Source organism: Spea bombifrons, chromosome 3 (genome assembly GCF_027358695.1).
Source record: "Spea bombifrons isolate aSpeBom1 chromosome 3, aSpeBom1.2.pri, whole genome shotgun sequence".
Taxonomy (NCBI): Eukaryota; Metazoa; Chordata; class Amphibia; order Anura; family Pelobatidae; genus Spea; species Spea bombifrons.
In genome coordinates this window covers 79322289-79335631 of record NC_071089.1, presented here as the reverse complement: position 1 = coordinate 79335631, position 13343 = coordinate 79322289, and the positions used below count along the sequence as shown (strand labels likewise).

Below are 13343 nucleotides of genomic sequence, written 5' to 3'. Positions count from 1 at the left end.
CTGAACATTTGCTTTACATTAAAATTAACTATAAATAACTATAACTAACTATACAATTATAGAATGTATGATTTTATGGAAAACATAGGATTTTGGGAGTGTTATAGTCTTATATGTAGGTTTTTATTCTTATCTAAAACAATTAGATATGAAGTCATAATGTGAGGGGAATGTGACTAACTGTTGCAACATTTTGTTTTGCAAAAGGGTGGCCAGATTTATTGTGAAATGTGGTAATTTTTGAATAAGGATGCAACTGAAGTTCAGCAGTGGAAGCAGATGCTTTGGGCATATAAAGCCTTTCAAAGTCAGTGGTTGGAGGAATATCTATTTTGTTTAATTTCCATTGGATGCTTGTAATGAGCCATTATAGATATTTTGAGATATTTTGAGAAAACAGTAAGGTATGGAAACCAGTGGAAATGCCAAATTATTACCAGGCCTCTAAACATTTTTAAACAGTGATTCAAATAGACTGCAATTTAAGTTCCCCAAGCAGCTCATTTGAGCCTACACAAAAACTTTGACTTTGATTGCACATAAGGACAATGTTGACTATCTAGTATGCTAGGTTTTGTTTCTACTGTAAAACCATGAAACATTATTTGTTCCTTGGTCCTGTCATATACTTAGGATAGCCTAAGTATATATTGCCTCACTGTGTAATCCTCTCAAACCTCTCCTGGAAGAGTGTTCCACTTTCCTACCACTCTCCTACCACCCCCAATCTTCAGCCCCTATTACTCTCCCATATGAAGAGGGGGGCAATAGTTCCACCGGGTCCTAGGTATGCCAAATAAATATTCCTGCTAAATGCTTCACACATATTACTTGTGCATATAGTGCATACTTAGGACTATATTACTCTGATTTCATTTGTATATAGCAGTAAGATATTTCTCATGTTACAACTGTAGGAAGTATTGCACTTCAGAGATCACATGATCAATACGAATCTACAAAATGTTCTGCTGTGAGCATGAAAAAAATGCATTAAACGCACACAAGGCAACATTGGTGTTTAAAAAGGGAATGTAGGTAAAATGCAATTTCTTTTGCTAAAATAATTTGTAAGATATAATGATTACTTGTCATAAATAATTACATTATTCTAATACCCACTGCATATATAAGCAATATAATTTCATCTATTAACATCACAGATGCTTTACAATTCCTGCTTTATATAGATCTGATTTATATTAAAATGTAGCTTTAGCAAAAAAGCTTTAAAAAGCTGTTAGAGCGATTAGGTATTTTATATAGACATACCTGGCAGCTTCCCAGGATAGGCTACCCAGAGCCTTCCCTCTTGTGGTGGTGGCCTACTGAGGGGCAGGACAAGCTGACTTTGGAGGAGGGGCTAGCTTTCCATAGGGGCGGGGTTAGCTGTGCATGTGTTTATGCCCAGACAGTAAATGGTGAGTAGGATGGTAAGTGGGCAGCAAGTGGACACTTGTTCTCCAGGTGCTTGGAGAAAGCTGAAAATGACTAGGAAGCAATGCGTCACCCAGAGACTCCAGGTCAAACCCAGTGAGTTCTCATGTATTTTTAAAGTGTGTTCACAAAATCAGATATCCTTACTTATCATATCATATACGAGTACCAGCTTACATTGAAAGGCCATGGAGGCATTTATCATATGTAAAGTAAGTTAGAGAATATTTTAGCCTATGGACTTTACTATGCATTATGTGCTTATGATCCGACAGGAGGCATTAGCCTTACATAATACATAGTTAAATCAGTGTAATTTGTTTAATGTCACAGACTTCACTGGACGTTATGCAGACCTACTTAATTATAAAGCATAATTATGTCAATGAGTTGAAATGTCACCTGTGAACTCGTGATTTAATGAGCAAACCTTTTTTATGTCGGTGATTGCTGTGGCAACTGATTTAGTTCCAAGTCCTGTACTAGACTAGTGTGGTAACATTGTCTCTCCCACCAGAGGCAGGGTGGAATGGGTACAGACAAAAGAAAAAATGAATGAAAAATGTAACAAGCATTTTCAGTATTTGGTACAGACATATGGTAGATTGTAATATATGAAAGTCTGCTTGATTAGTTGATACACTTATTAACTTAATAAACATGGGGGCACAGTGGTGTACTGCTAAATATATAAATATGGTATGGAAAGTTAAGATAAGTTTGGTTATATGTTAGTTAACATATGAACCTTGGATCTAAAAAGTTAGGATAAATTATTCTTATTCAGTTGCAAAATGCTTTATCACCCCTACAGTAGCCCTATAAACACAGATGTAAATTGCATGAATAACATAAACACTGGTATTACTTTAGTTTGGTGAATGCCTGTATCATCATCTTGTGGTAACCCCCACACTACCTCTCCCTTTTCTCCATATCTTATGTCGATCCTTACACCATTCCCTCTAGATTGTAAGCTTGGGTGCAGGGCCCTCTTTACCTAATGTATCAGTTTGTCTTAGTCTGCCTATTCTAGTCTCGCGTTTCCTCTTGAATATATGTATTGTAAAAAGTGCTGTGTAAATTGTTGTTTTAAACATGTAAAGTTGATAGAACATGTGGTTATATAAATGAACTCTTTATTCTCAAAATCTTTCCAGTATACATACAAACTGCATGGTTTTGAATTTCTCATGTAGCAGCTAAGCATTGTTGCATTTCAGTTAAACTCTACTTTTATATGTATAATTAAATAGGACATTTCAAATATTCATAAAACTATATATTTGTCTGTTTCAATTATATGTTTGAATATGCATTTATTACGTATAACTAAAGATGGTTCCATATTGTTTTGCATATGATATATCTCTTCCTTTAGGCCTACTAGAACAATTGCGGTGAGTCCATAATTTATTCTCTCCAGGTGTTCAACATAATGTATCATATTACCAATACTTTAAAACATTATCAAGGCACCCTTCAAAAAAAAAAAAAAAATGATTCTGCAATACGATAAAAATAAGATTTTGACCAAAACCAGAAAATATTTGGATTTATTTTATAGAAAAATGCAAAAAATGCAAATAAGGTCCACTTTGCAAGGGTACACTGATTTGTTGAGTTTGTAAATGACAGCATATCTTACTGCTTAGGAAGCACAAAAACCAGAACATTATAAAACCTTTACTGAAGTATTAGTTTTTTTCTGATTGTTAATATATGTTGTCCTATGAACATAAAACGCTCACATACATAATTCTTATGCAAAATCTTTCAATGGTCTGCAGGTATTTCACAACAGATTGATACAAGTGTGCAATTTTCATTGATATTTGCATAATTTAGCATAGCTGTACTTTAAAGTGTTTGATCATATCTTATTAATAGGGTTAAAAATGCTAAATAATCTTAAAACACATTCTATTAATGAACTGTCATTAACTTTTTATGATTTTTATCTAACATTTTGCAAAAATGCTGCAACACGTATTGGGCCATAGCAAATAAATAACATGACAAAAAATGCAAAAATGAAGCATGTTTAGTGAGTTTCTTTTTAAATAAATAACTATTCACAATTGGATGTTCATTTGTAAGAATTTTAATGACCGTCAACCCTGTTTTTTTCTTTTTTTGTATTTCTTTCTTCATTTTTAAGAAAATAACACAAAATATATATATATATATATATTGTACAAAACTTACTGCTGCTTCTGGATTGGATGTCAAATGTTATTTTACTATAATGAAAATGTTTGTTAATTAAAAAATGAACAAATCTTTATGTAAACAATATCATGAACAATTAATTAGAACATATGGATAGAATGAAAGGTGTGGTAAGTGATTATGGACATGTTTTAATAATGGATGTTGTCATTAGAAACCCTGTTTTTGATGGTATGGTACTCAGTCACTCCAAACACACTAGTGCAAAAAAATTGTGCAGTAATATCTTGCAACATCAGCTGAATGAGAAAAAGTCGCAAACCACTTGTTGCACAAACAGTGTCTTGAAATAGTCTGGTTGCTTTAACTGTCGCAGAGTTTCATTGATTTCATGGTAAAGCATTTTAACATTTTTGCAACCAAAATTAAGGTTGTCCTTGCCTTCAAATGTGAGTTTTTGTTTCTTCTGGAACATTCCTGTTCATTGGGATATAAAAAAAGCATACTGTGGTGCTATCATTTATCAAAGTACCCATAGGATTTGTCCAAGTGCCCAAACTATTGCAGTGAAAGGCATCCAACCCCGTACACATTTCAAAATGTGAGGCATTAAAATGACAAAGTGGCATGACTTGGCAGTCTTCCTGAAGTGCTTCTTGATGGTAAGCAGGTGCAGCCAGGCGTTTTAATCATACCTAAAACAATGGGACCTTCTTCATTTGATCTTCAGATACTTTACTCATTTGAATCAGTAATTTCTTATGCATGTGTTGCAAAAAATAGAAGAGATATTGGTTTAGGGCACCAATGGGATTTCTGCTTGTCCGTCAGAGGTATGGCTATAAATCAGTCATTCTGGGTACCAAAGGCTATACCACTGTACAAACTGTGTTTAATGTTGTGTCAAATCTAACAGCTTTTGCCTCTGTGGGTTTTAAGTTTGTATCATACATAGGGTTTTCAAATGAAGCTTGTCCATTGCTGTTTTCATGGCCTGCATATCCATTGTATTGTACTTTGGGTCTTGCTCTGCCAAATAGAAAGTTACAGTATATTATACATGCAAATATTCACACATAGAAGATATTGTTGATGATCAGGGGCAGCCCAAAACAGTGTGCTGCCTAGGTTCAAGAATGGACACACGCTAACAAATATACAAATTACCATACCCACTCACACTAACATATCCAGACACACACTAACATATCCAGACATAGACAGTCACTGCACATACCTAAAACATACACATTAACACACCCAGACACACACACGCAGTAACATATACAGGACACATACACATAAGCAGACACACACAGACAATATGACGTTTAACTGCACATTTAACATACTGATACAATAACGGATTACAGTTACCTGTGTTTATAAAGATAGAAGGCAAACCCTGACAGAATAAGGGCAAAAAATGGTACCAAGATTGCAGCTGCTACAGAACTGCTGTTTGTGCCGTTGTGGTTATTGGAAGAGTCATTAATATTCTGGGAACCTAAAACACAAAATGTTTCTTGTTGAGTTACTTTTCTTTGAGCATGAGGTATTATGCATTGTGCCATCATGTTGCAATCCAATGTGATAACTGAAGGAAACAATATAAACAATAGAAAATTGTCCTATTTACAATCTTGTGTTTTTAGTATAAAAGGGAGATGCATACAAACTGTTGCAAGAGTTATCTAGTATTTGGTGACAAGGATCATGGGCCTCCCTTTGTTTCTCGTGAGAGATGGTGTAGCTACAAAAGGCCTACATTATACATATAATTTCTAAATGAAAAGCCTAAACATGCACCATTTACACTTCTGAGATACATGTGCACAATAATACTAACCATAATAAAATGTTTGTGCCCAGTCAGATGGAAAAAAAAAGATTCTTCTCCTTGATCATAAAATATGGTACTGTATACGGTAATGTTGGTTAGCATTGACTAAATGCCTGTTTTATTTAATTTTGTTCCAATAGACCTCAATTATCTGCAGACCTGGAGGCTGTTGTTGTCAGTCATGTGATATAGTCGGTGACTTTCTCTTCCCAAACTCCACATTGATCTAATTCAATATGTTAATGATGTGCATTCCTCTATAGACTTTCATTAGTACGAGTGTCTGGATGAGTGATTAAGATTTAGCCATTTTATTGTTTACCACAGGCAGTATGATAAAGAGTCAGGGTGTTTAGTTGATTGGGCAAAGATAACAGAGCAAAAACAGACAAATGTTATATAATGCATAACCTAGAACTGTTTCAGAAAAGAAAACAGCACCATGCTTACAGACATAAACTTATGAAGCTTTCTTAGTTCCCCATTGCCTGAAAAATTACACAATTTAAGAATTATTTCTGGAAAGGGTTTGGGAATTCAACTGGAATGCTGCATTCAGTTATAAAAATGCAGTATTCATCAGGATAGGTGGAACAGCACCTTTTAAAACACTAAATATAAAGCAATCCATAGTCATATATTCACAGCTCCACTCCAAAAGATAATTTCACTAAAATGTCTACCAATCTTGATTTAAGTGGCATATAGCTCATAGCAAATAGCTATAAATGAATATTTTAATCTCTTCATAAGCACTTTTTGCTGGACTGACGTCAAATGCTTTGTACAAGATATACTTCAGTATGCATTCATTTTCTACTGTGACCACACTGACCGTTCTTTTTTCCTTAACAAATCTATTCTTTTTTTACTACTTTAAACTTTAACTATAAATGCTTTTACAAAATGGAAATACCTCTTTCAAGATATGCTTAGGTAAAATATTTGAACCATACCCCAAATGCACAAGTACTCATTAGAGTTGTGCATTTGGATTCGTACAAATGTATTTTTGTAACAAAATTTTGCCAATTGGGTACGAATGTCCAAACATGATGAGGGACCCCAACAAAACAAACGAAAATGAATCAGAGAGCTCTGAATATTTGTTTGCATTTTGTTGCTTTCATTGCTCTCTCACTCGCTTTCGCTCACACTCTCACTCTCTCTCTCTCTAAATGTCTCCCTACCTCCTTGGCTGACTGCTTCCATATCCCTGTCTCCTTGCAGCCCTGTTATTTCTTTTGCCTCCTTCTCTTTTGTACATCTGCTTCTCGCTGGAATCAGCTCTGTTATCCAGATACTTTAATAAAAGGCCTGAACCTCCACCCACACCAGAAGCGCTTTTCTTTCTCAGTGAATTCATCTGCAATATTCTGGCCTCTTGCAGCACTTCTGCAAAAAGGGGCGGGGCAACAGCACTTACTATGGGGACAGCCTTTCCCTAGTTCCTCCAATCGGGGGAAAGGGTCTGAGCAGTGGCTCCACCCTTTTACAGAAGTACATGGATAACGGAGCAGATACCGGGGGGAAGTGGAAGAGAAAAGAAGATAAAAAAAAGAGGCAAGAGAAGAAGCAGAGCAGCAGAAAAGGAGACAGGGACAAGGAATTGAGAGATTGAATAAATGTGTGTGAGAGACTGTGAGCGAGTCTGAGAAAGTGAGACAGAGTGTGAGAGACTGTAAGTGAAGATGAGTAAAAATGAATTTTGTTTCCAAATGGAAAAAAAGCAACAAATGTTGGTCAAACCCAAATTCAGGAAATGAAATTAGTTATCCGAAAAGGAATGGACCAAAAAAAATTGGAAATCAATAACGATCAGTGACTTAAGAATATGTGAGAGATACTCTAACTGAGAGACATTGAGGGGAAATGATTATGGGCATTCTGACAACACAAAGTTTAGATAGCTATTCGTATTGTATACATATAAAGTGGGTTTAGTGCCTTGTAATATAGGATTTGAGAAAAAGTGATAGCTGCTTTAAACATTTCATCTTTGTTATTTTATTAAATTAATACATTCTGAATATGAGTAATTGCAACAAGCCTTAGCATAGTCAAATTGTAACTTTGTGAACATGAAACATAGCTGAATTCTATGAAAGTTATCAAATAAGAAAAACAAGTGACCTATGTTCGTGTAAACCATTCACGTAAAACCAGTGCGGATAATGACAAATCATATATGCATCTACAAAAACCTGCTACTCATGTGAATACAAACAATAGTTACAACTGAGGCAGAAATTCAGTTTATAGAGTTCATGCTGTACATGTGTAAAGATGTAAATTATCCTGTCATTTTAAGAACAAGCATTGTGACATGATATTAGACATCTTGACAATTTATTACAAAGGATGCAAGATTACATTTCACTCCTCTGGAAAATGAAAACAAACCACCAAGCAAAATATTGATCCATGGTAAATGTGCTACATAAAATCTTCAGGAGACCACAGAAATATACGCTACTTGTCAAAAAATGAGGGGTGGTCTGAGAAGAGGGGGGGTGGAGGAGAAATGGGGTATGTAAGTTGCGCTGTTATGGAAAGAGGGGACGTGAAAGAGAGTGGCACATTCAGAACAAGTAGAGGGTGTGTGAATATAATCTTACCGAAGCCCCATTAGCAAAAAATCGTACGTTGTAATTTCAGAATCTGTTGACAATTTTAACAGGATGGAACATTGCAATATACCAAAGTAACATGGAATATGCAAACATATTCTTACTTTGTCTTTGAAATATAAACTTGCCAAAGTCTTTATTGTGTATATCGCCTTGGTAGTTAAAAACACCATCTTCTATCCCAGATGACACCTATATTAATAAATAAATACAATAATTAATAAAAAGCTTATATTTAAAACAACTTTATACCCACAAAAGTAATTTTCATTCACCAGCAGCTGATTAAAGGTACTTACAAAACCATCCATTGACCAGTTTTCATTTTCAAACTTTTTGATTAAAACTTCAGAAGGCTTTTTAACTTGAAAAACTTTCAAGAGCAAATGAGCTTCTTCTTTTTTGTAAACTCCTATGAAAATGCAACAAGAAATGAGTCCACATTTTCTTAAAACTAAACAGCTTTGACAGTCTACACACTACCAACACTGTCTAGTATCATTCATTTTGATACACAGAGTAAACGAAACACTTAAGTTTCATATACATTGTTCAGAGTTGTTCAGCACCTTAGGGAGATATGGCAGCTCTGTGGTCTGATGTTTTGGGTCATGAGTTGGCTGATTGAAATTAATGAGTACAGGGAAATATGGTGTCGAGATGCGTTTGACCGAAGACATCTCATGCACACAAAATTGCTAGGGGAGACAGTAAATGTATATGCAGTTGGGAGTCTGCAAATTCTCTCCATGTATTTGCAAGGGAGACACCACATAAAATTAAAGGGACCTCAACTTTAATATGCATTAAAGTACATTTGATGGCTGGATGTTTCTTTTAGGAATTCACAAAATATTACACTTCTTAATAAAAACTGCATCAGTTTTAGTCATTTGGAACTAATCAGTAACTGATGTGCTTGTATTTAGACTTGCCTGATAATTTCATCTCACTGCCGTGAATATCCAACAATGTCCCATTCACTTTGCTGCTGGTATTGTTGAACCAGTCTACTGTTAAGGTTGCTGAATGTTGCTTCCCATGATACTCATAAAATCCTTTCCACGCAGAACTTATAAAAAAAACATCCGAGGGAACTGCAAACAAATTAAAAAGTTATTAATTTATCAGAAGGCAAAGTAAAATTAATATTAAATCAACACATCAAGTACTGTCTATAAATCATTAATTACTTCCTATTAGTTGTAAAGAGAAGAAAAATAATAGAGGAACGCAAATTACTATGAAACTTTATGCAATTCTCCCTTACCCAAGGCTATATTGGGGTATATATATTAAAGTAAAGACATCTAACTATACATATAGAACATCAAATAAGTAATTCTAAACAGATTCTGGTACATATAATCAGATTTTATGATTGTGCTAACTTTATTGTTGTCATGCATGAACAGCATGGGGGCTTGACGAAGTGTTCCATTCCAGTGCTAATAGTATATTAAATTGGAAGATTTAAGATTACAGACACTTATAGACAGTAAAGAAGAAAAAGGTAAGTAAGCTTTATGCTTGTTTGTTTTGTCTGCTTTATATGACCTGAAAAGCTTCACAATTTCATTTGAGATCTGTGTATGCCAATTTTCTGGTCAGGTTGGGACCTGTTGTCTTCTGCATTGTTACATATTTTTCAAATTGATTTTAGTCAGATCATTTTGTAGGGTTTAGTAATACATACAGGGAGTCAGGTAAAACAAATGACATCAAAGTAAACTCAACCCAATAAAATAGATTATATGGATCAGGCATGATTTTGGGGAGGTCTCATCCAATCCATATCTAACAGACGTTGGTCCTTGCCATCATATTGTCAGCACAAATGGTTCCACATCATTCCACATTTAAATACATGGCTAAAACCTCTCGAAAAGAATTGTTGATGCTCATCAATCTGGAAAGTGTAACCGATATATTTCCAAAGCTCCAGGGATCCACTGAGCCACCGCTTGAGCCATGCTTACTCGATGGAGGATTCTTTCATGATGCCAATCAATAACTACAAAAAGTATTTGATTGCAATTATCAGTGTGGCCAGGTTTTGAGTCCAATGAGGCAATTATGAGTGCCTTCATAAATGTAATTAATAAATACATGACATAAATAGAGTGAGCCAAAAAGGCAGATTTTCTTGGTAGCTGTGAACACACCATGATTTTGCCTTCCTTAGCAAGAGCTCCCATTGGGACTCCAACTTGCCAGCTGGGTGTTGCAACAAAGAGTTTTTGAACATTTGCACTGAATTAATCTAGACTTTTTATATGGAGACAGCTATCCATTCTCCCTTTGGTTTTAGTTGAATTAACTTATGCAGTGTCTTCTTTATCCTGCTAATCCTACAATTCACCTGTAGATGTTTTTAAATCAATCAGTACAATTGAGAAATAGGCAAATCACATGAACATTAACAAGAAAAAAATAAACAAACCTGGAGTTTTTGTAGCTTTTGTATTAAGTTCCCTGAGTCCTTTGCCTGCAAAAGCAGAACAGCATTACAAAAGCAGAAAAGTATTTTAAAAATCATGTAACTAAAGCATCAAGTCTTTAGGTGCAAAAGAGGGGGGCGGGGCCAAAAGAGAAATACTACAACAGGTGGGCATGATTAAATTTAGAGGGTAAAATACAGAAGGATAATACTTTTCAAAAAGTAATTTCCGCAAGTGGGTCTATTTTAAGACTTGAGTGGTTAGTTCAGTGAATCCCTAACTCTAGAGGACTAAGGTCACATGTTCTTACTTGCTAACACTCACAAAACAATGTGTATATTCAATAAAATGCATGATGTCTGTAAGGGCATAAAAATACCTGTGACACCAAATTTTGCAAGCTTTAGGCAAGGGTATGCGAGTTGAATGATTGCTTGTACATCTTTGCCTAAAAAATGCCAAATTAAATGCAAACCCCTAAACAATAAGTACATAATAATACAAATAAATAAAAATAAAAAATAATAAAAATGATTGTATCCACCTTATATACAGTGGTGGAAGGGGTAATTAATGGGGAATTCAATATTTTTCTTTGAGCCTTAAATAGAGCACTGCAAACGATTTGTTTATCTGTTGTCCTGGAGAATACAATTGTTGTCATATGATTTTTTTAATCACTTTCCCTGCTCAAACACCACACTGAGCTGATTATTTATGGGAATGCAAATGTTCGGCTTAAATCTTTCTTTTACAGACTTTCATTAACCATAGTGTCTTAGCTAGAATACAAACTCATGGCTAACCTGTCTGAAAATATGGTATTATCTAAAATACTGAACTGTACAAATAGAACAATACAATATTTTTGAAAACCCATTTTAATCTAATACGTGTAACCAAACAATAGTGGGAGTACCCATTAAATTAACTGACAGGGGTATTTCGATCAGGTATACCTCCACACCCCAATCCCATGCTCAGGGATGTCTAAAATTACCCTAATTGCAGCTATTTAAGGTTCATATTATATATGACAATAAATAATATTCTTCAATTTATGGATATCAAGCTCATTTAAGCTGAGTGCATTGGAGTTGAAGCCCATGGGTTTCTAATCACTAGGATTCTTTTCTTTTACAGCAAGAAAATGTTGGCTTATCTCATTTCTATAAAATATTATACTGAAACAAATAAAGAGTGTATATAAATTATTATTATTTGAATGAACTGCAAATGAAAATGATTGCAATTACTCTTTCATTATTACATTACATTTTGCCTGTAAACTTACTTTTACAGATGGGTGGTTTTCCTGTCCACTTCATATCACTTTTACAAGTCCTGTGCTCAGATCCACCAGCAAGGTAATATCCTTGTTGGCAGATATAAATTAGTGTATATCCTAAGGTAGGCAGATCAATAGCTCTCACGTCTGCATGACCAGGTGTTTCTGGCTGCCTGCATGCATGAGCTGAAAATGGTAGAAAAATAATTGATTAAATGTAAAATGTCAATACAAATTGTGATACAAATACAAATAACAATGAAACATACATAAATAGTTGAAACTAGACTATTATTTATATATTTTTTATTTACAAAAACTACCTTTCCATCATAACAAACATTTGGTGGCTAATTTTAAACTGATATACACTTTGTAAATCAAATAAAAATCTAATCACTATATTGTGATCTGTCTCTCTTCAATAAAAAATGTTCTTATAAAAAATAAATACATCTCATAACTAATAGGTCAAAGGTTACTGTACTAGGCTAATCAGCAGTATGTGAGTGCAGCGATGGTGGTTGTCATTAGAGTCTTCTATATTTTCATATTACGTTACATCTATGGTTTTTAAGAATTGTTAGCTGTTGGTTGGGCGTGTTAACATGACCAGCTATATCACTAGTGGTCAGCAGCGTGATTTCCTGCTGATTTGGTTGATGCATATTTCTTTATCATGGTAATCAAGTCGGTGACTTCCAAAAAAGTAGCTGTTTACTGTATTATCCATTCACATTTAACTCTGTAGTGTATAACTGATCTTTTATCATAGAAATATAGAAAGATATAATTTGATAGCAGATACGAACCATCAGACCCATCTAGTCTGCCTATTTTACCTTGATCTCATCTTAGATTTGGGATATCTTTACGCTTAACCCATGCACATGATTTGTGATTTGAATGTGATATATATACACAGTGGCAAGAAAATGTAAGTGAACTCTTTGGAAATGCCCTCATTTATGTATACTTGTGTCTTAAAATATGCTATGATCTTCATCTAAGTTACAATAATAAAGAAACACAATCTATTTTAACTAATAACGCAAAATAAATTGGTGTTTTTTTCTTGTCCATATTGAATACATCATTCAAAGGCTAATTACTTCAACAAAATCTAATTGCAGTCAGGAGTTAGTAAACCTGGAGTCCAATCTATGAAACAGGGTTGGAGGTGTGTTTTAGAGCTACATTTAGAGTTATATTTGTTCTAAAAAAATTGTGTTTGCTATTTTCAAGAAGGATTTGCTAATGTGAACAATGCTTCACAAAAAATGAAATCTCAGAAGACCTACAATTGTTGATTTACATAAAGCTAAAAAGGGTTACATATTTATTGTCCACAATTGACAAATTATTTGTAAATGGAGACAATTTAGGACTGTAGCTACTCTGCCTAGAAGTCTGCACCCAGGCAAGATACCTCTGGAAAAAGAAGGCTTGACGAATTTATTGGAACCAGTTAACATTTCTCTTCATTAGTTTGCTATAAACATTTGCAAATGGGCCAAAAATGATTCTGACAA

At 34.4% G+C, this 13343-nt stretch overlaps 1 protein-coding gene across 1 annotated transcript in view; it reads right to left on the bottom strand.

Moving 5' to 3' along the window:
* Positions 1-2616: 2616 nt before the first annotated feature.
* The window catches only part of CSMD1 (CUB and Sushi multiple domains 1), a 645996-nt gene continuing 635269 nt past the window's right edge, over positions 2617-13343 (bottom strand). The window contains exons 64-70 of the mRNA XM_053459630.1: positions 11818-11997; positions 10526-10570; positions 9018-9179; positions 8382-8494; positions 8187-8274; positions 4987-5116; positions 2617-4638 (exon numbers count right to left, since the gene is read on the bottom strand). Coding sequence (XP_053315605.1) covers positions 4479-4638; positions 4987-5116; positions 8187-8274; positions 8382-8494; positions 9018-9179; positions 10526-10570; positions 11818-11997 — 878 coding nt within the window. The 3' untranslated portion in view covers positions 2617-4478. The remainder of the gene's footprint in view (positions 4639-4986; positions 5117-8186; positions 8275-8381; positions 8495-9017; positions 9180-10525; positions 10571-11817; positions 11998-13343) is intronic.